We start from the raw sequence: 25,266 nt of genomic DNA on the forward strand, positions 1-25,266 counted from the left end.
TGAGTCTCATTAGACAGTGTATAGTTGGATCATTTTTTAAAATCCATTCTGCCAGTCTCTGGCTTTAATTATAGTATTTAATACATTTAAAATTAATGTAATTACTAAAAAGGTAGGATTTGCATCTGCCATTTTGCTCTTTGTTTTCTATATACTGTAAGTTCCCTACATACGAACCTTCAAGTTTTGAACTTTCAAAGATGCAAACATGTGTTCCATCAGCGTCAGGCATGAGTGAAATTGCAGCTTGCCCTCCGTCTCCTATTGCTGACGATCCTTCAGCTCTACCATCTCCCACCTCCTCTCCCTCTTCCAGTCAGTAACTCTTCTTGCCTGTTCACTCAATGCCAGCCCCTGTATGCCAGCTGTTGTACTGTACTACTGTACTTTTCAAGGTACTGCACTGTAAGATTAAAAATGTTTTCTTGTTTTCTCCTATATGATTTAAAAGACAAGACTAGAGTTACACGAAAAATATATTTATGCTTTTATATGTACCAACATAGTTAAATACGTATTTACCAGTGTAGTTACCCTAACTAGTGCTATTTATTTCTTAATGCAGACTTGAGTTACTGTGTAGTGTCCTTTCATTTCAGCCTGAAGGACTCCTTGTAGTATTCCATATAGGGAAGGTATGGTTTTGACAAATTTTGTTTCTGTTTAGTGAGGAGCGCCTTAATTTCACCTTTTTTTTGGCAGTGCTGCACGGCATGTGGGATCTTAGTTCCCTGACCAGTGCCCCCTGCAGTGGAAGTGCAGAGTCTTAACCACTGGACCACCAGGGGAGTTCCTCTCGTTCATTTTTTTTTTTAACTTTTTTTTGGGATTTTTTTTTTCAATTTTTACTTATTTATTTTTTTTTTTTATGGCTGTGTTGAGTCTTCGTTTCTGTGCGAGGGCTTTCTCTAGTTGCGGCAAGTGGGGGCCACTCTTCATCGCGGTGCGCGGGCCTCTCATTATCGCGGCCTCTCTTGTTGCGGAGCACAGGCTCCAGACGCGCAGGCTCAGTAATTATGGCTCACAGGCCCAGTTGCTCCGCGGCATGTGGGATCTTCCCAGACCAGGGCTCGAACCCGTGTCCCCTGCATTGGCAGGCAGATTCTCAACCACTGCGCCACCAGGGAAGCCCCCTCTCGTTCATTTTTCAAGGAACATTTTGGTGGCTATAGAATTCTTGACTGATAGTCTTTTTCTTTCAGTGCTTTGATTGTGTTATCTTACTGCCTACTGGCCTCCACAGTTTCTGATGATAAGTCACCTGTTACTCTTATTGAGGATCCCTTTTATGTGAGGAGTCACTTCTCTGTTTTTGCTTTCAAGATTCTCTTTTTTTGGCTTTCAGTAGTTGGATTATGATATGTCTAGGTGAGGATCTCTTTGAATTTATTACACTTGGACTTTGTTGAGCTTCTTGGATGTGTAAATTAATGTTTTTCATTACATTTGGGGAGATTTCACTATTATTTCTTCAAAATTATAGTGTCTTTCTTTTTCTTCTCCTTCTGAGACTTTCATTATGCATATGTTGGTATGCTTAGTGGTATCCCACAGGTCTCTGAGGTTCTGTTTATTGCTCTTCATTATTTTTTCTTTCCTTTCCTCAGTCTAGATAATCATAATTGACCTGTATTTAAGTATGTTGATTCTTTCTTCTGCCTGTTCATATCTGCTGCTGAGCCCCTCTAGTGAATTTTTCATTCTGGTGACTGTACTTTTCAACTGCAGAATTTCTGTTTGGTTCTGTCTTTTAAATAATTTCTATCTCTTTATTAATCATCTCTATTTGGACATTTTTCCCATAGTTTCCCTTAGTTCTTTTAGACATGATTTCCTTTAGTTCTTTGAACATGTTTAAAATAGCTAATTTAAAGCCTTTGTCTAGTAAGTCCAACATTTGGGCTTCCTCAGGGATAATTTCTTTAATTTTTATTTAAAAAAATTTTTTTAGAATTGAAGTATAGTTGATTTACAGTATTGTGTTAATTTCTACTGTACAGCAAAGTGATTCAGTTCTACATATATACATTCTTTTTTATATTCTTTTCCATTATGGTTTATCACAGGATATTGAATATAGTTCCCTGTGCTATAAGTAGGTCCTTGTTGTTTATCCATTCTATATATACTAGTTTGCATCTGCTAATCCCAAACTCCCACTCCATCCCTCCCCCACCTTCCCTCCACCTTTACAACCACAAGTCTATTCTCTATATCTGTGAGTCTGTTCCTGTTTCACAGGTAGTTTCATTTGTGTCATATTTTAGATTTCACATATAAGTGAGACTATGTGGTATTTGTCTTTGTCTGATTTACTTCACTTAGTATGATAATTTCTAGGTTCATCCATGTTGCTACAAATGGCATTATTTTGTTGTTTTTTACGGCTGAGTAGTATTCCACTGTATATATGTACCACATATTCTTTACCCATTCATCTGTCAGTGGACATTTAGATGGTTTGGCTATTGTGAACAGTGCTGCTATGAACATAGGGGTGCATGTGTCGTTTTGAATTATAGTTTTATCTAGATATATGCCCAGGAGTGGGATTGCTGCATCATATGGTAATTCTATTTTTAATTTTCTGAGGAACCTCCATACTGTTTTCCATAGTGGCTACACCAACTTACCTTCCCACCAACAGTGTAGGAGGGTTCCCTTTTCTCCACACCCTCTCCAGCATTTGTTATTTGTAGACTTGTCAATGATGGCCATTCTGACTGGTGTGAGGTGGTACCTCACTGTAGTTTTGATTTTCATTTCTCTAATAATTAGCGATATTGAGCATCTTTTCATATGCCTATTGGCCATTGGTATTTCTTCTTTGGAAAAAAGTCTATTTAGGTCTTCTGCCCATTTTTTGATTGGGTTGTTTGGTTTTTTGTTGTTAAGTTGTATGAGCTGTTTGTATATTTTGGAAATTAAGTCCTTGTCAGTCGCATCATTTGCAAATATTTTCTCCCATTCCATAGGTTGTCTTTTCATTTTGTTTATGGTTTCCTTTGCTGTACAAAAGCTTGTTAGTTTGATTAGGTCCCATTTGTTTATTTTTGTTTTTATTTCTATTGCCTGGGGAGAGTGACCTAAGAAAACATTGGTAGGATTTATGTCAGAGAATGTTTTGCCTGTGTTCTCTTCTAGGAGTTTTATGGTGTTGTGTCTTATGTTTAAGTCTTTAAGCCATGTTGAGTTTATTTTTGTGTATGGTGTGAGAGTGTGTTCTAACTTCATTGATTTACATGTGGCTGTCCAACTTTTCCAACACCACTTGCTTTTTCCCATTGTATATTCTTGCCTCCTGTGTTGAAGATTAATTGACTGTAGGTGTGTGGGTTTATTTCTAGGCTCTCTATCTGTTAGATTGATCCATGTGTCTGTTTTTGTGCCAATACCAGGCCATTTTGATTACTGTAGCTTTGTAGCATTGCCTGAAGTCTGGGAGGGTTATGTCTCCTGCTTTGTTCTTTTTCCTCAGGATTTCAGGGATAGTTTCTATTGACTGCTTTTTTTCCTCCTGTGTATAGATCATACCTTCTTGTTTCTCTTAACATCTCATAATTTTTTGTTAACTTTTGGACATTTTAAATAATAAAATGAACGTCAGATTCACCCCTTCCTACAGTTTATTGTTTTTGTTTGCTTGCTTAGTGATTTTCTGAATTGTGTAAAGTCTGTATTTTGCATCATGTGTGGTCACTGAAGTTTCTGTTCAGTTAGCTTAGTAACCAGCTAATGATTAGACAGAGCTTTCTTCAAATGCCTGAAACCTGTAATTCTCACAATCTTTGCCAAGGGGCTTTGGCAGTCATCCAGGCAGTTTACAGCTCCACCTTAGCCTTCATGTCAGTGCTCGCCCAGAGCTTACCTTGAAAGGTAAGCCTGAGGTGACAGCTTAGGCCCCTCTCAGGACTTTTCTTTTTTTTTTTAACATCTTTATTGGATTATAATTGCTTTAACATGTTGTGTTAGTTTCTGCTGTATAACAAAGTGAATCAGCTATATGTACACATATATCCCCATATCGCCTCCCTCTTCTGTCTCCCTCCCAACCTCCCTATCCCACCCTGCTGGGTGGTCACAAAGCACCGAGCTGATCTCCCTGTGCTATGCAGCTGCTTCCCACTAGCTATCTATTTTACATTTGGTAGTGTATATATGTCCATGCCACTCTCTCACTTCGTCCCAGCTTACCCTTCCCCCTCCCCATGTCCTCAAGTCCATTCTCTACATCTGCATCTTTATTCCTCTCCTGCCCCTAGGTTCATCAGAACCATTTTTTTTTTTATAGATTCCATATATATGTGTTAGCATATGGTATTTATTTTTCTCTTTCTGACTTATTTCACTCTGTATGACAGACTCTAGGTCCATCCACCTCACTACAAATAACTCAATTTTGTTTCTTTTTATGGCTGAGTAATATTCCATTGTATATATGTGCCACATCTTCTTTATCCATTCATCTGTCAATGGACATTTAGGTTGCTTCCATGTCCTGGCTATTGTATATAGTACTGCAGTGAACATTGTGGTACATGACTCTTTTTGAATTATGGTTTTCTCAGGGTATATGCTCAGTAGTGGGATTGCTGGGTCATATGGTAGTTCTATTTTTAGTTTCTTAAGGAACCTCCATATTGTTCTCCATAGTGGCTGCATCAATTTACATTCCCACCAACACTGCAAGAGAGTTCCCTTTTCTCCACATCCTCTCCAACATTTATTGTTTGTGGATGTTTTGATGATGGCCATTCTGACTGGTGTGAGGTGATACCTCATTGTAGTTTTGATTTGCAATTCTCTAATGATTAGTGATGTTGAGCATCCTTTCATGTGTTTGTTGGCAATCTGTATATCTTCTTTGGAGAAATGTCTGTTTAGGTCTTCTGCCCATTTTTGGATTGGGTTGTTTGTTTTTTTGATATTGAGCTGCATGAGGTCTTTATATATTTTGGAGATTAATCCTTTGTCTGTTGATTTGTTTGCAATATTTTCTCCCATTCTGAGGGTTGTCATTTCGTCTTGTTTATGGTTTCCTTTGCTGTGCAAAAGCTTTTAAGTTTCATTAGGTCCCATTTGTTTATTTTTGTTTTTATTTCCATTTCTCTAGGAGGTAGCTCAGAAAGGATCTTGCTGTGATTTATGTCCTAGAGTGTTCTGCCTATGTTTTCCTCTAAGAGTTTTATAATGCCTAGCCTTGCATTTAGGGCTTTAATCCATTTTGAGTTTATTTTTGTGTATGGTATTAGGGGGTGTTGTAACTTCATTCTTTTACATGTAGCTGTCCTGTTTTCCCAGCACCACTTATTGAAGAGGCTGTCTTTTCTCCATTGTATATTCTGGCCTCCTTTATCAAAGATAAGGTGACCATATGTGCGTGGGTTTATCTCTGGGCTTTCTATCCTGTTCCATTGATCTATATTTCTGTTTTTGTGCCAGTACCATACGGCCTTGCTTACTGTAGCTTTGTAGTATAGGCTGAAGTCAGGGAACCTGAGTGCTCCCGCTCTGTTTTTCTTTCTCAGGATCACTTTGGCTATTTGTGGTCTTTTGTGTTTCCATACAAATTGTGAAAGTTTTTGTTCTAGTTCTGTGAAAAATGGTAGTTTGATAGGGATTGCCTTGAATCTGTAGATTGCTTTGTGTAGTATAGTCATTTTCACAATGTTGATTCTTCCAATCCACGAACATGGTATATCTGTCTATCTGTTTGTATCATCTTTAATTTCTTTCATCACTGTCTTATAGTTTTGTGTATACAGGTCTTTTGTCTCCTTAGGTAGGTTTATTCCTAGGTATTTTATTCTTTTTGTTGCAGTGGTAAATGAGAGTGTTTCCTTAATTTCTCTTTCAGATATTTCAGATATCATTTCTGTCAGATATCATTAGTGTATAGGAATGCAAGAGATTTCTGTGCATTAATTTTGTATCCTGCTACTTTACCAAATTCATTGATTAGCTCTAGTAGTTTTCTGGTAGCATCTTAGCATCTTTAGGATTCTCTATGTATAGTATCATATCATCTGCAAACAGTGACAGTTTTACTTTTTCTTTTCCAATTTGGATTCCTTTTATTTCTTTTTCTTTGATTGCTGTGGCTAAAACTTCCAAAATTATGTTGAATAATAGTGGTGAATGTGGGCAACCTTGTCTTGTTTCTGATCTTAGTGAAAATGGTTTCAGTTTTTCACCATTGAGAACGATGTTGGCTGTGGGTTTGTCATATATGGCCTTTATTATGTTGAGGTACGTTCCCTCTATGCCTACTTTCTGGAGAGCTTTTATCATAAATGGGTGTTGAATTTTGTTGAAAGCTTTTTCTCCATCTATTGAGATTATCATATGGTTTTTATCCTTCAATTTGTTAATATGGTGTATATACATTGATTGATTTGCATATATTGAAGAATCCTTGCTGTTCCTGGGATAAACCCCACTTGATCATGGTGTATGATCTTTTTAATGTGCTGTTGGATTCTGTTTGCTAGTGTTTTGTTGAGGATTTTTGCATCTGTGTTCATCAGTGATATTGGCCTGTAGTTTTCTTTTTTTGTGACATATTCGTTTGGTTTTGGTATCAGGGAGATGGTGGCCTCATAGAATGAGTTTGGGAGTGTTCCTCCCTCTTCTGTATTTTGGAAGAGTTTGAGAAGGATAGGTGTTAGCTCTTCTCTAAATGTTTGATAGAATTCGCCTGTGAAGCCATCTGGTCCTGGGCTTTTGTTTGTTGGAAGATTTTTTAATCACAGTTTCAATTTCAGTGTTTGTGATTGGTCTGTTTATATTTTCTATTTCTTCCTGGTTCAGTCTCGGAAGGTTGTGCTTTTCTAAGAGTTTGTCCATTTCTTCCAGGTTGTCCATTTTTTTGGCGTATAGTTGCTTGTAGTAATCTCTAATGATCTTTTGTATTTCTTCAGTGTCAGTTGTTACTTCTCCTTTTTCATTTCTAACTTGATTTGAGTCTTCTCCCTTTTTTTCTTGATGAGTCTGGCCTATGGTTTGTCAATTTTGTTTATCTTCTCAGAGAACCAGCTTTTAGTTTTGTTGATCTTTGCTCTTGTTTCCTTCATTTCCTTTTCATTTATTTCTGATCTGATCTTTATGATTTCTTTCCTTCTGCTAACTTTGGGGGGTTTTTTTGTTCTTCTCTCTCTAACTGCTTTAAGTGTAAGGTTAGGTTGTTTGTTTGAGATGTTTCTTGTTTCTTGAGGTAGGATTGTATTGCTATAAACTTCCCTCTTAGAACTGCTTTTGCTGCATCCCATAGGTTTTGGGTCGTCGTGTTTTCATTGTCATTTGTTTCTAGGTATTTTTTGATTTCCTCTTTGATTTCTTCAGTGATCTCTTGGTTATTTAGTCGTATATTGTTTAGCCTCCATGTGTTTGTGGGTTTTTTTACAGTTTTTTTCCTGTAATTGATACCTAGTCATAGCATTGTGGTCGGAAAAGATACTTGACACAATTTCAATTTTCTTCAATTTACCAAGGCTTGATTTGTGACCCAAGATATGATCTATCCTGGAGAATGTTCCATGAGCATTTGAGAAGAAAGTGTATTCTGTTGTTTTTGGATGGACTGTCCTATAAATATCAAGTAAGTCCATCTTGTTTAATGTATCATTTAAAGCTTGTGTTTCCTTATTTATTTTCATTTTGGATGATCTGTCCATTGGTGAAAGTGGGGTGTTAAAGTCCCCTACTATTATTGTGTTACTGTCGATTTCCCCTTTTATGGCTGTTAGCATTTACCTTATGTATTGAGGTGCTCCTATGTTGGGTGCATAAATATTTACAATTGTTATATCTTCTTCTTGGATTGATCCCTTGATCATTATGTAGTGTCCTTCTTTGTCTCTTGTAATAGTCTTTATTTAAAAGTCTGTTTTGTCTGATAAGAGACTTGCTACTGCAGCCTTCTTTTGATTTCCATTTGCATGAAATATCTTTTTCCATTCCCTCACTTTCAGTCTGTATGTGCCCTAGGTCTGAAGTGGGTCTCTTGCAGACAGCATATATATGGGTCTTGTTTCTGTATCCATTCAGCCAGTCTATGTCTTTTGTTTGAAGCATTTAATCCATTTACATTTAAGGTAATTATCGATATGTATGTTCCTATTACCATTTTCTTAATTGCTTTGGGTTTGTTATTGTAGGTCTTTCCTTCTCTTGTGTTTCCTGCCTAGAGTAGTTCCTTTAGCATTTGTTGTAAAGCTGGTTTGGTGGTGCTGAATTCTCTTAACTTTTGCTTGTCTGTAAAGCTTTTAATTTCTCCATCAAATCTGAATGAGGTCCTTGCTGTGTAGAGTAATCTTGGTTGTAGGTTTTTCCCTTTCATCGCTTTAAATATGTCCTGCCACTCCCTCTGGCTTGCAGAGTTTCTGCTGATAGATCAGCTGTTAACCTTATGGGGATTTCCTTATATGTTATTTGTTGCTTTTCCCTTGCTGCTTTTAATATTTTTTCTTTGTATTTAATTTTTGATAGTTTGATTAATATGTGGCTTGGTGTGTTTCTCCTTGGATTTATCCTGTATGGGACTCTCTGTGCTTCCTGTAATTGATTGACTATTTCCTTTCCCATATTAGGGAAGTTTTCAACAATATTCTCTTCAAATATTTTCTCATTCCCTTTCTTTTTCTCTTCTTCTTCTGGGACCCCTATAATTTGAATGTTGGTGCATGTAATGTCCCAGAGGTCTCTGAGACTGTCCTCAATTCTTTTCATTCTTTTTTCTTTATTCTGCTCTGTGGTAGTTATTTCCACTATTTTATCTTCCAGGTCACTTATCCGTTCTTGTGCCTCAGTTATTCTGTTGTTGATTTCTTATAGAGAATTTTTAATTTCATTTATTGTGTTGTTCATCATTGTTTGTTTGCTCTTTCGTTCTTCTGTGTCCTTGTTAAATGTTTCTTGTATTTTCTCCATTGTATTTCCAAAATTTTGGATCATCTTTACTATCATTACTCTTGAATCGTTTTTCAGGTAGACTGTCTATTTCCTCTTCATTTGTTTGGTCTGGTGGAGTTTTTACCTTGCTCCTTCATCTGCTGTATACTTCTCTGTCTTCTCATTTTGCTTAACTTACTGTGTTTGGGGTCTCCTTTTCTCAGGCTGCGGGTTCATAGTTCCTGTTGTTTTTGGTGTCTGCCCCCAGTGGCTAAGGTTGGTTCAGTAGGTTGTGTAGGCTTCCTGGTGGAGGAGACTTGTGCCTGTGTTCTGGTGGATGAGGCTGATTCTTATATTTTTGGTGGGCAGGACCACATCCGATGGCGTGTTTTGGGGTATCTGTGAACTTTTTATGATTTTAGGCAGCCTCTCTGCTAGTGGGTGGGGTTGTGTTCCTGTCTTGCTAGTTGTTTGGCATGGGGTGTCCAGCACTGGAGCTTGCTGGTCGTTAAGTGGAGCTGGGTCTTAGCGTTGAGACGGAGATCTCTGGGAGAGCTCTCACCAATTGATATTACGTGGGGCTGGGAAGTCTCTGGTGGTCCAGTGTCCTAAACTTGGCTCTCCCACCTCAGAGGCTCAGGCCTGACACCCGGCCAGAGCACCAAGACCCTGTCAGCCACATGGATGCTGTTCATTAAAAGTTCATTAAGTAAGTCAGACAAAGACAAATATCGTATGATGTCACTTATATGTGGAATCTCAATGACCTGGATGCCGGAGGCCCATAGTTCTGGAGTCGTCCTCAGGAGTCTCGCACACGCCACGTATCAAGCAAACCTCAGTCTTCTTGGATGCCTGACCCCCACAAAACTCCAAGTGACAGTGAGGTGGAGCGTCTCCCAGGAGCATGGTCAGGTGGCGGGAAACTGGGTCCGGCGCCGAAATCGTGCTGGTGCGGAACTGCCACGGCCGGAGCTGGACAGCCCGGGCAGCGAACTGCGCATGCACAGGCCGCAAATCTCTCTCCTTCCAGAACCAATGCCCCCTCAGGACTTTTATTGAGCATGCCCACAGTTTAGGTTTCCAGGAATATGCTGGAGCTTTTCAAAGCCTCCTGTGGACATCTCATTCACCAGCTTTTCCTTTTAAGTTATTTTAGTTAGCCTATTGTTTTCCCAGCTGTTATCCACTGCCTTAGGCAGCCTTGATGTTAAACATTTTGCCTCTGCTTATTTTTGACAAGTAACCCCCGGTGAAAGGCTGTTCGCTCTGTGTGAGCTCCAAGTCAGGTCAAATAAAGACAGTCTTGTGAGGGTGGTCTTCTGGGGAGCTACTAGACAGGTCAAATAATGTCAGTTCTCTGGGAATGGAGCTTTGAAAGAGTTCCAATCATTTTCCACTCCTTTCAGTGTCTATAAGGGTGCTGGTTTACAGGCTGTGATTACAGGCTGCTGATTTTCAAGGTTACTGCAGACTGGAGGAGGGGGAAATGGGAATAGGGCAAGTTAAAACACCGTGAAGTGCTGCTGTTCTTATCAAGATTCAGTTACTTTTCTTGAATAAATGTTCCTCAGATTGCTGCAAGCCTTTGGTTAATTTCCAGAGTTCTGAAAAGTTATTCTGAAGATGTTTTCCACTGTTATTGTTTCTTTAACAGAGCAGAGAATTTTGAGAGGTCCTTATTCCGCCATTTCTCTGACATCCCTTTTCATTTGTTTTTGCTTCAAAGTTGTTTGTTTTATCTTTAGAAATAGAAGAGACAGTATGTTTGAAGAGAAGTAAGACCTAGATTCTGTTTCAGCTACGTGAATGACATTTTCTCTGAAAATTTTGGCCTCAGTTTTTCCATCTGCAGAGGAGGGGTGCAGATGCATCTCCCCATCAACCTGTAGTGCTCTGTGGACTAAATGCTATTATGTATGTGGAGATGCTTTGGTCCCTTTGGAAGAAAAGCACTTAACTTCTTCAAGGCTTTATGATTGTTACTTCCAGTTCTGCTTCCCATTGTGTGTCCTTGATCAAGCCGCTGAACCAGTTGCTTCTGTTTCTCTTTCCCATCCCACCCTCGTCCCCTCCTCTCTCTCTTTTTAAGGAAGAGACAATGCTCATTCTCCCCATAGACATGCCAATGAATTTAAATTGCTTTAAATGTCTTTAAAATTACTTGAAGTTGTTCAGAAAAAAACTGCTATTATTTTCAGTTTGACAGGAAATTAGATTATTTTGCACATATGCAGTATTATTTAATGCAGTCTTGAATATGTGATTATTGGAAGTTTTTTAATATTACACACACTACTAGAAATAGAGTTTTGAAACCCCCAATAGTCCTTTGTATGCCCCCGGTTTTTTTGTTCAAGTACCTCTTTAGCTTCATCAAATCCACTTCTCTGTGGAAAGTGGTTAGAACTCAAAGTTTATTTTTTTAATTGTGGTAAAATATATATAACAGAAAATTTACCATTTTAACCATGTTTGAGTGTACAGTTCAGTGGCATTAAATACATTCACATAGCTGTACAATGCAATGTATGTATCTCTTTTTGAAAAATACAGATTCCATAGTTCCCTGACAATATTTGCTTTGTGAACCAGTATTGTTATTACAATTAAATAGTGTGGACTGTACTGTTTTTTGGTCATTCATTTTGTAGGAAGCCATGAGTTTTATAGAACATGGTAGGTGTTGCTTTCATTGGTCCTGCTTCCTGACCTAATTTCATTTCTGAAAACAACCTAAATAACCTCATTGTTCATATACAGCCTGTTTAATTTTCATGTCTTTTGGTGCTGCAGGTTGTAATGCCAGCAGAAATTAACTCAGGGACCGCCGTGTCAAGAGGATTGTATCAACCAGCAACAATCTTTATGGGCCGCCAAATGTCAGCCGTCTCAGGCGTTGGAGATTTCAGTACAGAGCAGAAATCTCCCCAACCCACAAAGAACTTTTCAATTCTTGACCCACATTCACACCAACAGACAGCCCGGAGCAGTAATGTGACAGACAGCTATGTAGTACAAACTCATAGTGACACACAGTGCTTAAATAAGTCTGACAGAATAGATGGAAAGACATCTCTTCAGATGGGTGAGAAAACGCCAGTCACAGCCAGCGCATTGTCTGAGGAGGAACAAACTCATTGCTTGGAAATAGGAAGCAACGCACGTCAGGGCAAGAGTAATTTATCTGAAGGCAGAAAGTCTGCCGAACTCCATTCCCCATTACAGGAGAGATTAAGTCCAGAGAACAGAACCACTGATTTAAAGTGTGACAGTTCCAGCAGATCAGAGGGATCAGAGGGAGAAATATTGACACAGGAGCATATTGAAGTCGAGAAAGAAAGAGCCAGACCTCCAGTCTCTCCGCCGTCAGGCTCAGAATCCAGTGCATCTGAAAACGAGCGTTCTCAAGAGAAGCATCCTGCCTGGGAAGCTTCCTCAGGTGGGGTGAGAGGCTGAAATGGTTTGCTCATTTTTGTTGGTATTTAGTTTTTTGGGTGGTGATGGTCTTATGTAAGAATACAAAATACTGTCTAATTGTATCTGTCAAAAAACAAAGTAGTGACTTTGCCAACAAATTCCATTCTAATGAGTTCTTAACTATGTACATGGAAATATTTTTGCAAGCAAATTCTCTGATTTTTAAACCCACTGTGATATTTTTAAAATATTTTTCATGGGTCTTAAAATACTGTAGTTCGCTGTGGATTGTTTCTACACGTCTCTAACGGATGAGCAGCTCTGCTCTGGGAGGTAGGACGTCTTACCCCTTGCTGCTGCCTGAAGTCAGTGATCAGTAATCTGTTCATGTCCCCGTTACAGATCATCCTCCTCGCCGGGACCCAGAGACACAGGAGCCCTGCAGAAAAATGTGGGAAGAGCAGGAGGTGGAGAGTGAGAGCAGCAGCAGTGACCTCACAGTTTCTGTAAGTGAAGAGGATCTGATTTTAAGGAGTCCAGAACCACAGCCAAATCCAGGTGACACGGTGGAGGAAGAAGATGGAATAGAGGCCTTAAATTTCATTCACTCCAAGCAAGAAAGAGATGCCCCGTCCACTGAAAAACATAATTGTATTTTGCAAACCCTAAGCTCTCCAGATTCAAAAAAGGAATCCTCCACTAACTCGCCAACAAGAGAGTAAGCCATTCAATTTTTTTCACTGTCCTATTTCTAGTTATAGACATTTTTAGAGACCATTCCACTGGGAGTATATTATTGAACACTCAGCCATGAATGTATAAGTTCCTTAAGTCTCATAAATAGTCTTTTAGATAAGGACTAATTTCTTTTCTTCTTTTTTTTTTTTTTTTTATGAAATAGCTTTAAAAGCCTGAATATCATTGAAATCGTGGTGATTGGCAGTTTATAATTATATCTAAAGAATCCCTGGTTAATTCATAAGTCATTCCCCCCACCCACTACCCGCCATCCTTTTAGAAAATCAATCATTTTGGAGTTGTAGTAACACAGGTGACAAACACTTAAACTTCCTAGGAATTCAGCTTTTGAGACTAAGAACTTTGTATCTAATTAATTTGCTTAATCCTTCTGTCCCTTGCCAGAGTGTCATTTTTGTCATACAATTAAATATGCATTAATAAATTTTTGTAATTGTATATCTAAGGCAGCTTTCATTTTCTGAATGTAAAAGTGAAGACATTGGAGTCTTTAAGGGTAAATAGGAACATCGGTGTTATATATTTTGAACACTTACAATATCCAAGTCATAAAAGCTCATATATGATTTTTTACTGTTGATTGGAGATAGTGGAATTGTAGAAAACATGGAAACTGTTGAGAACCAATTCTGCAATAAAAGTAGCACAAATAGCATCAAATCTCTTAGGGATACAAGGAACTTAAGTACACAACCCGAGGTAGAGCTCGCCTTTTAAAGTGAGGATACCAAGGCCAGGGGCATAGGAGTGACACATAGGCCATGGGGGCAGACCCTCCACACAGCCTCGCCGACCCCTCCCCCACAGAATGTTGTTAACACTATGATACCATCTGTCTCTCTCTTTCCAACAGTCCCAGCAACAGTGAAAAGCCAGGCGGGTGTTCTTGTATGCATGGTGCATGTTCTCTTTAAAGCACCATTGAACCTTTTAATATATTGCCTCTTACCACTCATTACCTACTTACGGTGAAAAGTTTAATTTATAGTCTGATTGCCTCCAAACTGATGTTCAAGACATACTTATTAAGAACATCCAAGTGCAAAGTATTTGCACTGTGGATGGAAGAACCAACATGGTCTTGTCCTTGGGAGACTGGCTTTATTGCAGAGGCAAGCCAGATGGGTTTTTCTAGTAATAATACTTCTCTCTCATCGAGGAAGTACGGGTATTACATACTATTAATACATATTAGAAACTTTATTACTAAAAAGAGAACGTTTCTGTTTTAGGTTTGTATTTGCAGGCTTCTTTTTATAGTTCATTGGACAAGTTCATTGGACAAGTTAGTATTTTGGTAGGCTAACTAACTGGAGGACTAGTGTACTTACCCAGGACTCAGTCCTTTTCTGAGATGAAAAAAGTTGAGTGTGTACAGAATTAAGAACCTTCTATCTCCTATTCTCCTATGTGAATGACTGTTTCCTGTAACCCTAAAACCAAGCTCCTTGAAATGTTGGTATATAGTTTTCCAAAAGTTGTTGGAAAATAGGGGCATTTGGGGAATTTTTGAAAGTTTGTTTTAATAGAATGCCCCCAGAATGAAAGGTCAGTCAGCAGTGGTGGTTTTCTGTGTGCATGTTACCAAATTTGAGTCTGTTGATTGTGGTGAAAGTCCTCCCCAGGCGTAGATTGATGGTGGTTTTAAATGGTGCTGGCTAACTTGCCGACTCCCCACTGCTCTTGAGGGACTGCATTCTCTTCTTTCCTCTCTAGCATTTGCTCTTCTTCTTTACTCAGAGGGTTGAGTATTAACCTGAGCCTGTGACTTCATACTTACACAGTACTGCTCTGACCTCAGAGGTTCTCAGTTTACTTTAGGATCTGTTGAGGGCCTGGAGAGAAATTACTAGAAGGGATTTTAGTTAACAAAGGTGAAGAGGTGGGACAAAGGAAGACACACAGAAGGATTTGAACAGGAAACTGGAACCTCTGATTTGATGAGAGTGATGATGATGACTTTAGACACACCTGGGAGATACTGCAGTCTCGTTCCAGGACACAGTAAAACGAGTCTCATGAGAAGGCAAGTCACATGAATATTTTGGTTCCCCAGTGCATCCATGTTGTAGCATGTTTCAGAACTTCATTTATTTTTATGGCTGAATCACAGTCCAATGTATGGATAAACCACATTTTGTTTATCCACTCATGTGTTGATGGACACTGGGGTTGCTTCCACCTTTAAAAGCCAAGTGACTTTGAGAAGCTTCATGGCCTGCTCCCATGGCTACCTCCAGATGTTGAGCATGTGATTCATGCACATGAGCTGACCCTCCATTGCAAGCTGCAATTACCTCTTCTCAGAAGAACGCTTACTACAATGAAGCTGCACAAAAGAAATGTTGAAAAGGAGGCCCTTGAATCTTTTATTTTCTTAAGGAGTGAGTAGTTTGCTACAAATGTCGGTACAAAGCCCCATGACTTAAAACACCAGACAGTTATTATTTGTCATGTGACAGGTGGTTGGCCCAGTGTCAGTTGGGGCCACAGGGATAACTTGGCCACTTGTCCCTCATCTGGGAGATTAGTCCAGCCTCAGTCACCTGGTAGAGGTAGCAGGGTTCCCAAGACAGCAAGAGGGCAAGGCCAGTGCACAGATGCTTCTTAAGTGTCTGCTTGCATCATGTTTGCTAATGTCCCATTGGCTAAAAACATTCACAGAGCCCAGCACAGTGTCAAAAGGTAGATAAAGACAGCCCATCTCTTGATGAGGTGAGTGGCAGAGTTGTGTTGCAAAGGGTGTGTATCCAGGGATGAGAAGTTTATCGTCATTTTTTGTAACCCACCACAGTACTTTAGGACAAATTCAAATAAAGATAAGCTTGATGTGAGTCCAAAGGGTCAGGAAAGATTTTATACAGGTGTTGACGCAGCATCTTAAAGGATGTACAGGTTTGAATAAGGAGGAGGAAGAAAAGGGGTGGATTAGGTCTGAAGGAAGAGTGCAACTAGGAACGCAGGTACAGAGAACACAAGGGGGCAGGGGGCAGGCAGAGGGTGTGGCTGAAGGCTTATCCATGAGGGGTTGTCAGAGTGGAGGTTTGAAATGTCTCCTGGGACATGGTTGAGAAAGGCCTTGAGTATCCAGTTAACGTATTTAGAGTTCATCTCTATGTTTTGCAGAACTGTTGAAGGCTATTTTGAGAGAAGGGTAGTATGGTGAATCACTTGATTTAGGAGAATTAATCTGATGTTAGTTTCATCAGGATGACTTACCCATGAGGTAGCCAGAATTCTGAGATGGCCCTCGAAATTCCCGCCCCTGGTGTACACCTGTATGATCCCCTCACCTTGAGTGTGGGCAGGACAGTGAGGGTGATGGAGCTGCCTGCCGTGATTAGGATGTCATATGACAGAGATGAAGAATTTTGCAGATAATCAAAAGGACTTATCCAGATTGGACCTGATGTAAATGGATCAGGCTTTATGATATCTCATTGTTTTCATTTGCAATTCCCTGATGACATATGATGTTGAGCATCTTTTCATGTACTTATTTACCATTCATATATCTTCTTTGGTGAGATGTCTGTTCAGATCTTTTGCCTATTTTTTAATTGGGTTCATTTTTTTTATTGTTGAGGGTTTTTTTAAAAAAATAAATTTATTTATTTATTTTTATTTTTGGCTGTGTTGGGTCTTTGTTGCTGCACACGAGCTTCTCTCTAGTTGCAGCGAGCAGGGGCTACTCTTTGTTGAGGTGCACAGACTTCTCGTTGGGTGGCTTCCCTTGTTGCAGAGCATGGGCTCCAGACACGTGGGCTTCAGTAGTTGTGGCACTCGGGCTCAGTAGTTGTGGCTTGCGGGCTCTAGAATGCAGGCTCAGTAGTTGTGCACGGGCTTAGTTGCTCCGTGGCATGTGGGATCTTCCCAGACCAGGGCTCGAACCCGTGTCCCCTGCATTGACAGGTGGATTCTTAACCACTGCGCCACCAGGGAGGCCCTTATTGTTGAGTTAAGAGCTCTTTGTATATTTCAGATATAGGTCCTTTATCAGAGAGATAATGTGATTTTCAAATATTTTCTCCCAGTCTGCAGCTTGTCTTTCCATTTTCTTGACAGTGTCTTTTTCAGAACAGAAGATTTTGTTTTTGTTTTCTTTTATTTCTTTTTTTAAGCCACTCTAGGGGTGGCCGGCACCAGCAGCAAGTTCCACCACTGCTGCTGGTATGAGCTACTCAAGGCACCAACCAGCCATCTTGAGAGCCCCAGAAGTTTTTCATTTTCATAAAGTCCAGCTTATCAATTTTGTCCTTTCATTGTGTGTTTGGTATTGTATCTAAAAATCATCACCAAATCCAAGGTCACCTAGATTTCCTCTTATGTTATCTTCTAGAAATATTATAGTTTTGCATTTTACATTTAGACCTATGATCATTTTGAGTTAATTTTTGTGAAAGATATAAGGTCAGTGTCTAGATTTATTTTTTTTCATGTGGATATATGGATATCTGTTTGTTCCAGTACCATCTGTTGAAAAGACTATCCTTTCTCCACTGAATTGTCTTTGCTCCTTCATAAAAGAACAGTTGACTATATTTGTGTGGGTCTATTTCTGGGCTCTGTATTCTGTTCCATTATCTATCTGTTTCTTCACCAATACCATACTGTCTTGATTATGGCCGCTTTATAGTAAATCTTGAAGTCGTGAAGTGTCAGGGCTCTGACTTCATTTTTCTTCAGTGCTGCATTGGCTACTCTGAGTCTTTTGCCCTTCCCTATAAATGTTAGAATCTATTTATCAGTGTTGCCCCCCAAAAAATAACTTGCTGGAACTTTGACTGAAATTGTATTGAATCCATAGATCAAGTTGGGAAGCACTGACATCTTAACAGTGTTGAGTATTCCTATGCACGAAATTGGACTATCTCTCCATTTATTTAGATGTTGATTTCTTTCATCAGTTCTGCAGTTTTCTTCTTGCAGTTCTTGTACATATATTGTTAGACTTATTCTTAAGTACTTCTTTTTTTGGTGCTAATGTAAATGGTATTGTGTTTTTAATTTTAAATCCCAATTATTCATTGCTGCTGTATAGAAAAGGAATTGACTTTTGTATATTAACCTTATATCCTGCAACATTGCTATAATCATTGATTAGTTCCAGGGTTTTGGAGTTTTTTGGTTGATTCTTTGGCATTTTCCACATAGACAAGCATGTCATCTTTGATTAAAGACAGTTTTATTTCTCTTTTAATCTATGTCTTGTATTTCCTTTTTCTGTCTTATTATATTAGTTAGGACTTCTAGTACAGTGTTGAGTAGTAGTGGTGAGAAGGGACATTCTTGCCTTGTTCTTGATCTTATAGGGAAAGAATCTTGTTCTTCCCCATTAAGCATAATGTTAGCTGTAGGTTTTTTTGTAGATGTTCTTTATCAAGTTGAGGAAGTTGCCCTCTATTCCAAGTCTGAGAGTTTTTATCATGAATGAATGTTGACTTTTTCTTATGCTTTTTCTATACCTAATGATATGATCATCTGATTTTTCTTCTTTAGCCTGTTGTGATGGATTTCATTCATTAATTTTCAAATGTTGAATCAGCCTTCCATGCCTGGGATAAAATTCATTTGGTCATGGTGTATAATTTTTTTATACATTGATGGAGTCAGCTTGCTTGTATTTTGTTAAGGATTTTTGCATCTGTGTTCATGAGAGATACTGATCTGTAGTTTTCCTTTCTTCTGATGTCTTTGTTTTGGGTATAAAGGTAATGCTAGCTTTATAAAATGAGTTAGGAAGTATTCCCTCTGCTTCTATCCTCTGAAAGAGATTGTAGAGAATTGGTATAATTTCTTCTTTAAATATTCAGTAGAATTCACCAGTGAACCCAACTGGACCTGGTGCTTTGTTTTGGAAGATTATTATTGATTCAGTTTCCTTAACATACATGGTTCTACTCATATTACCTACATCTGTTTGTGTGAGATTTGGTAGATTGTATCCTTCAAGAAATTGGTCCATTTCATCTAAGTTAAGAAATTTGTGAGCATAGAGTTCTTATTACTCCTTTATTATCCTTTTAATGTCCATGGGATCAATAATGATAGTCTCTTATTTCTAATATCTGTGTCTTCTTTTTTTCTTGGTTAGCCTGGTGTTACAGACTGAATTTGTTTGTGTCCCCAAAATTTATATGTTGAAGCCCCAGTGCCCAAGTGACTATATTTATAGATAAGATCTGTGAAGAGGCGATAAAAAGTTAAATGAAGTCATAAGGGTGAGGCCCTAATCCTGTAGAGGTGGTGCCCTTGTAAGAAGAGGAAGAGACACCAGAGCTCTTCCTTCTGTGCTATGTGAGGACACAGAAGGGGGCCAACCTGCAAGTCTCACCAGGGACCAAATCAGTCAGCACCTTGACCTTGGACTTCCCTGCCTCCAGAATTATGAAAAATAAATTCCTGTTGTTTAACACAGTTTGTGGTATTTTGTTATGGCAGCCTGAGCAGACAAATACACCTAACTAGAGGTTTATCCATTTTGGTTTGTTGTTTTGTTTCTTTTTTAAATAACCAGCTTTTTGCTTTGTTGATTTTCTTTTTTGTTCCCTTGTTTTCAATTTCATTGGTTTCTGCTCTAAATTTTATTATTTCTCCTGCTTACTTTGGATTTAACCTGCTCTTTTTTCTCATTTCCTAGGGTAGAAGCTTTGATTATTTATTTTAGATCTTTCTTCTTTTCTAAAACATGCATTTAATGTTATAAATTTCCCTGTAAGTACTGTTTTCACTGCATCTCATAAATTTTGATAAGTTGTATTTTCATTTTCATTCAATTCAAAATATTTTAAAATTTCTCTTAAGACTTCTTCTTTGACCAATGTGTTATCTAGAAGTGTGTTGTTTAATCTCCAAACATTTTTAGATTTCCTGTTATCTTTCTGTTATAGATCTTATTGTGATCTGAGAGCATACTTTCTATGACTTTTGTTCTTTTAACTTTGTTGAGGTGTGTTTTATGGCCCAGAATGTGGTTTATCTTGGCAAATGTTCCATGTGAGCTTGAGAATAATGTGTATTTTGCTGTTGTTGGATGAAGTATCCTATATATGTCAGTTAGATCAAGTTGATTAATGGTGCTCTCCAGTTCAGCTGTATCCTTGCTGACTGTTTACCTGCTAGATATATCAGTTACTGGTATAGGTGAGTTGAAGTATTCAACTGTAAGAGTGGATTTATCTATTTCTTCTTGCAGTTCTACCAGTTTTTGCTTATGTATTTTGATGCTCTGTTGTTGCATGCATACACATTAAGGATTTTTATGATATTCCTAGGTGTGCTGTTTTGGGTGTGTATCCTGCTTGGTGTTCTCTGAACTTCCTGGATCTGTGGTTTGGAAAATTCTCAGCCATTATTTCTTCAGATTTTCCTTCTGCTCCTTTCTCTCTTTTTTCTTCTAGTATTCCCATTACTTCTGTAAGTTTTGTAAGAGATTTCCAAACTGTCTACCAAAGTGGCTGTAGCATTTTGCATTCTTACCAGCAATGAATGGGAGTTCTTGTCGCTCCACATCCTCACCATCATTTGGTGTTATCAGTGTTCTGGATTTGGGCCATTCTTATCGTTGTGCAGTGGTATTTCATTGTTTTATGTACGTATGTATGTATGTATGTATGTATGTATGTATGTATGGCTGTGCTATGTGGCTTGTGGGATCTTAGTTCCCCGACCAGGGATTGAACCCATGCCTCCTGCAGTGGAAGCATGGAGTCTTAACCACCGGACCGCCAGGGATTTCCCCTCATTGTTGTTTTAATTTGCATTTCCCTGATGACATAGGGTGTGGAACATCGTTACATATGCTTATTTGCTGTAAGTACATCTTCTTTGGTGAGATCTCTCTTAAGGTCTTTGGCCCAGTTTTAATTGAGCTGTTATTTTTCTTACTGTTGAATTTTAAGAGTTCTTTATATATTTTGGATAACAGTCCTTTATCAAACGTGTCTTTTGCAAATATTTTCTCCCAGTATGTGGGTTGTCTTCTCATTCTCTTGGCATTATCTTTTGTAGAGTATGAGTTTTTCCTTTTAATCAAGTCCAGCTTATCAATTAATTCTTTCATGGATCCATGCCTTTGGTGTTGTATCTAAAAAGTCATCGCTATATCCAGAGTCATTTTGGTTTTCTCTCATGTTACCTTTTAGGAGTTTTATAGTTTTGTGTTTTACGTTTAGAACTGTGAACCATTTTGAGTAAATTTTTGTGAAGGGTATAATGTCTGTGTTTGGATTCTTTTTTTTTTTTGGCATGTGCATGTCCACTTGTTCCAGCATGTTGATGAAAAGTTAACTCTTGGGGGGCTGGTTATCTTTCATTTGAAGATATTATTTTTTTTATTGAGATATAATTGACATATAACTTTATATTAGTCTCAGGTGTACAACATAATTATCTGATATTTGTATGCATTGCAAAATGATCATCACAGTAAGGCTAGTAACATCCAACACCACACATAGTTAAAATTTTTTTCTTATTGTGAAAATTTTAAGGATTTACTCTCTTAACAACCTTCAAATATATACTACAGTATTATTAACTATAGTCACCATGCTCTATGTTACATCCCCAGAACTTATTTTATAACTGGAAGTTTGTACACTTTACTGCCTTCACCCATTTGGCCTCCTCCCACCCTTTGCCCACCTCTGGCAACCACCAAACCACCAATCTGTTTTCTGTATCTATTAATTGAGTTTTTTTTAGATTCTACATATAAGTGAGGTCATACAGCATTTGTCTTTCCCTGATTTATTTCACTTAGCATAATGCCCTCAAAGTCCATCCATGTTGTCACAAATTGCAGGATTTCCTTCTTTTTCATGGTTGAATAATATTCCATTGTAAATATGTAGAACAATTTCTTTATCCACTCATCCATCACTGGACACTTAGGTTGCTTCCGTATCTTGACTATTGTAAATGATGCTTCAGTGAACCTGGGGGTGTGTATATCTCTTCAAGTTAGTGTTTTCATTTCCTTCAGATAAATACCCAGAACTGGAATTGCTGGATCATATGGTAGTTCTATTTTTAATTTTTTGAGGAACCTCCATACTGTTTTCCATAGTGGCTGCAGCAATTTACATTCCCACCAACAGTGCACAAGGGTTCCCTTCTCTCTACATCCTTGCCAACACTTGTTATTTCTTTTCTTTTTGATGATAGCAATTCTAACATGTGTAAGATGATATCTCATTGTGGTTTTGATTGCATTTCCCTGATGATCAGTGATGTTGAGAACCTTTTCATGTACTTGTTGGCTATCTGTATATCTTCTTTGGAAAGATGTCTATTCAGATCCTCTGCCCATTTTTAATCAGATTGTTTGGGTTTTTTGCTGTTAAGTTGTATGAGTTCTTTATATATTTTGGATATTGACCCCTTATCAGACAAGTGATATGCAAATATTTTCTCCCATTCAGTAGGTTGCCTTTGTATTTTGTTGCTGGCTTCCTTTGCTGTGTAGAATTTTTTTAGTTTGATATTATCCCACTTGTCTATTTTTGCTTTTGTTGCCTGTGCTTTTGGTGTCATATCCAAGATATCTTTGCTAAGACCAGTGTCAGGTAGCTTTTCCCCTGTGCTTTCTTCTAAGAGTTCTATAGCTTCAGGTCTTACATTTAAGTCTTTAATCCATTTTGAGTTGATTTTTGTATGGTGTAATATAAGGGTCCAGCTTTGTTCTTTTGCATGTAGCTATCCAGTTTTCCAACACCATTTGTGGAAGAGATTGTCTTTTCCCCATAGTGTATGTTCCCCATCGTGACACTCTTGTCGAAGATCAGTTGGCTGTATGTGCATGGCTTTATTCTGTTCCATTTGTCTATGTCTGTATTTATGCCAGTACCATGCTGTTTTGATTACTGTAGCTTTGTAATATGTTTTAAAACAAAGTGAGCCCTCCTGTTTTCTTTTTTCTCAATATTATTTTGGCTATTCAGAGCCCTTTGTGGTTCCAAATGAATTTTAGGATTGTTTGCTATTTTTCTGTAAAAAATGCCACTGGGAGGTTGAGGGATTGCATTGAATCTGTAGATCATGTTGGGTAGTATATACATTTTAACAGTATTAAGTCTTCAAACCCAGAACACAAGTTGTCTTTCCATTTATTTGTGTTTTCTTCAATTGCTTTCAACAGTGTTTTGTAGTTTTCAATGTACAACTTGCCTTCTTGGTTAAGTTTATTTTTAAGTATTTTGTTCTTTTTGTTTTTTTTTTTTAAACAATGTAACAGGAGTAACAATTTTTTAAAAAATATTTATTTATTTGGCTGCGTCGGGTCTTAGTTGTGACATGCGGGATCTTTAGTTGCGGCATGCGGGATCTAGTTCCCTGACCAGGGATCGAACCCGGGCCCCCTGCATTGGGAGCACGGAGTCTTAACTGCTGGACCACCAGGGAAGTCCCTATTTTGTTCTTTTATGCTATTGTAAATGGGATTATTTTCTTAATTTCCCCTTTAGATTGTTCATTATATAGAAATGCAACTAATCTTTTGTGTGTTGACTTTGTATCCTGCAACTCTACTGAATCATCATAGTATAAATGCGTTTTAAAGCCATGGGCCCTGAGAGGACCATTAGGAAGTAAGCATACATAGGAAAGCAGCCCAAGGCCTGACTCCACATTCAAGGTCAGGAAGATCAGAAGGAACCAGAAAAGGAGTCTGGGAGGAGTCTTCAGTGAAGAGTGAGGAGAACTGAGGGCCAGGCTTGTGCTATAGATGCCAAGTAGAGTGTTTTAAGTGGGGTTTAGAGATATTAAATAACCTTCCTAGGGCACACAGCTGGCTGGAGGTGCAGGTGGCGTCCAGCCTGGCAGGCAGATGCCAGAATTCATGCTCCTAATTTCTGTGCTCTGCCATGCAAATCACAACCATGATGGTGGTGGTGTTCCCTTCAGTAGCACCAACTCTGTGCCAGACACTGTTGTGAGAGCTTTATTTATAATAACCCATTTATTCCTATTGTCATCGTCATCTTATAGAGGTGGAAACTGAGAAACAGAGAGGTTGTTCAGAGTCACAAAGTGGCTCAGTGTGCTTTGAACTCAGCCGTCTGGGTCCAGAGTCTGCATTCTTAACTGTCTGTCAGTTATTCTCTCCACTGCCTACGTAACTGGAGTGTCATCAAGGATAATATTTCATAAGGTTGAACAAGGAAGCTCAAGAAACAAATAGATTCTTTAATTAGAAAAAGAAAAGAAAACCAAGCAGCGGCAGTTTGACCTTTGGCTCTTTGCATATTGATTTTTGTGCCTTCCAGCCTCAAATAAGCTGATGAAGTGCTCTGTACCTTTCTTCCAGCTTGAACAAAGTACTTGCAGAGTTGCTTTGTTCTTTCTCCCCCTGGAGCGTGCCTGAAAACTAAATGTAATACTGCCTTTTAAGCTAAGTCAGATGAAAGCCTTGGTTTCTCGAGGTCCTAAAAATGCTATCACAGATTGAATCTCATCCAGTGATTTTAATTTAACCCCTCTCAGAAGTTAAATATAGGAAGGAAATTCTTGCATCTGAGAAAGACTTGCTGCTGGAAATCATGTTGCCTGGAGTAATAGGTTACAACCAAATTCTTTAGAATTTACCCAGAGTTCACTTTTAGAGGAGCCGGAAGCGCACTGATAAATGCAGCGTTCCTTCTCATGTGATGGCACCTTCAGATATCTGTTCGCGGTTGTTTTTTTTCTTCACTGTCGCTTGTTTTTCCTGGACATGACCTCTGCCCCTCAATACAGGTGCTCCCCTGAGCTTTTTCTTGCCACCCCACATATTCTGGCTTTTGTTCTCAAAGTAAGGCTGTGCATTACACTTCTGGAAAAAATAACCTGGTGCCGAGGTGGGGGTGGGGTGGGCAGTGCATCCCCTTCACATTCTGCCTGGCACTTCATTCTCCAGTCTTGCGTGTGCCTTTCCTGTTAGCTCATCTGTTTTGATCTGAAAAATCTGAGGCTTTTCTTATCTTTGTTTTGGTTTAAATTTTTAAAGTCCATAATCAGGTTTTCAAGAGGGCAGTAATCCTGAGACCTGATTGTCAGCAGAGTAGGCAGTAATTACAGCCATTATCACCCGGTGTGTATACAGATGTTAAAAGAACTCTCCATTGGCCAGCCTCAGCCTGGTGTCCCACCTTTGCCAGCCGTCTCATCACAGGCTGCTGGCCTCAGTCAGAAGAGGTGACCTGGAGCGAAGGCAGTGTG

At 38.7% G+C, this 25,266-nt stretch overlaps 1 protein-coding gene across 4 annotated transcripts in view; it reads left to right on the plus strand.

Annotated features, from left to right (window-relative positions):
• KIZ (kizuna centrosomal protein) overlaps positions 1-25,266 on the plus strand; it is a 114,013-nt gene that overhangs the window by 31,634 nt on the left and 57,113 nt on the right. For all 4 annotated transcript variants that reach the window (XM_007191883.2, XM_007191884.2, XM_007191885.2 and 1 more), the window contains exons 5-6: positions 11,686-12,331; positions 12,712-13,027. In XM_007191883.2, coding sequence (XP_007191945.2) covers positions 11,686-12,331; positions 12,712-13,027 — 962 coding nt within the window. The remainder of the gene's footprint in view (positions 1-11,685; positions 12,332-12,711; positions 13,028-25,266) is intronic.

The sequence above is a fragment of the Balaenoptera acutorostrata genome, chromosome 15 (assembly GCF_949987535.1).
Source record: "Balaenoptera acutorostrata chromosome 15, mBalAcu1.1, whole genome shotgun sequence".
Taxonomy (NCBI): Eukaryota; Metazoa; Chordata; class Mammalia; order Artiodactyla; family Balaenopteridae; genus Balaenoptera; species Balaenoptera acutorostrata.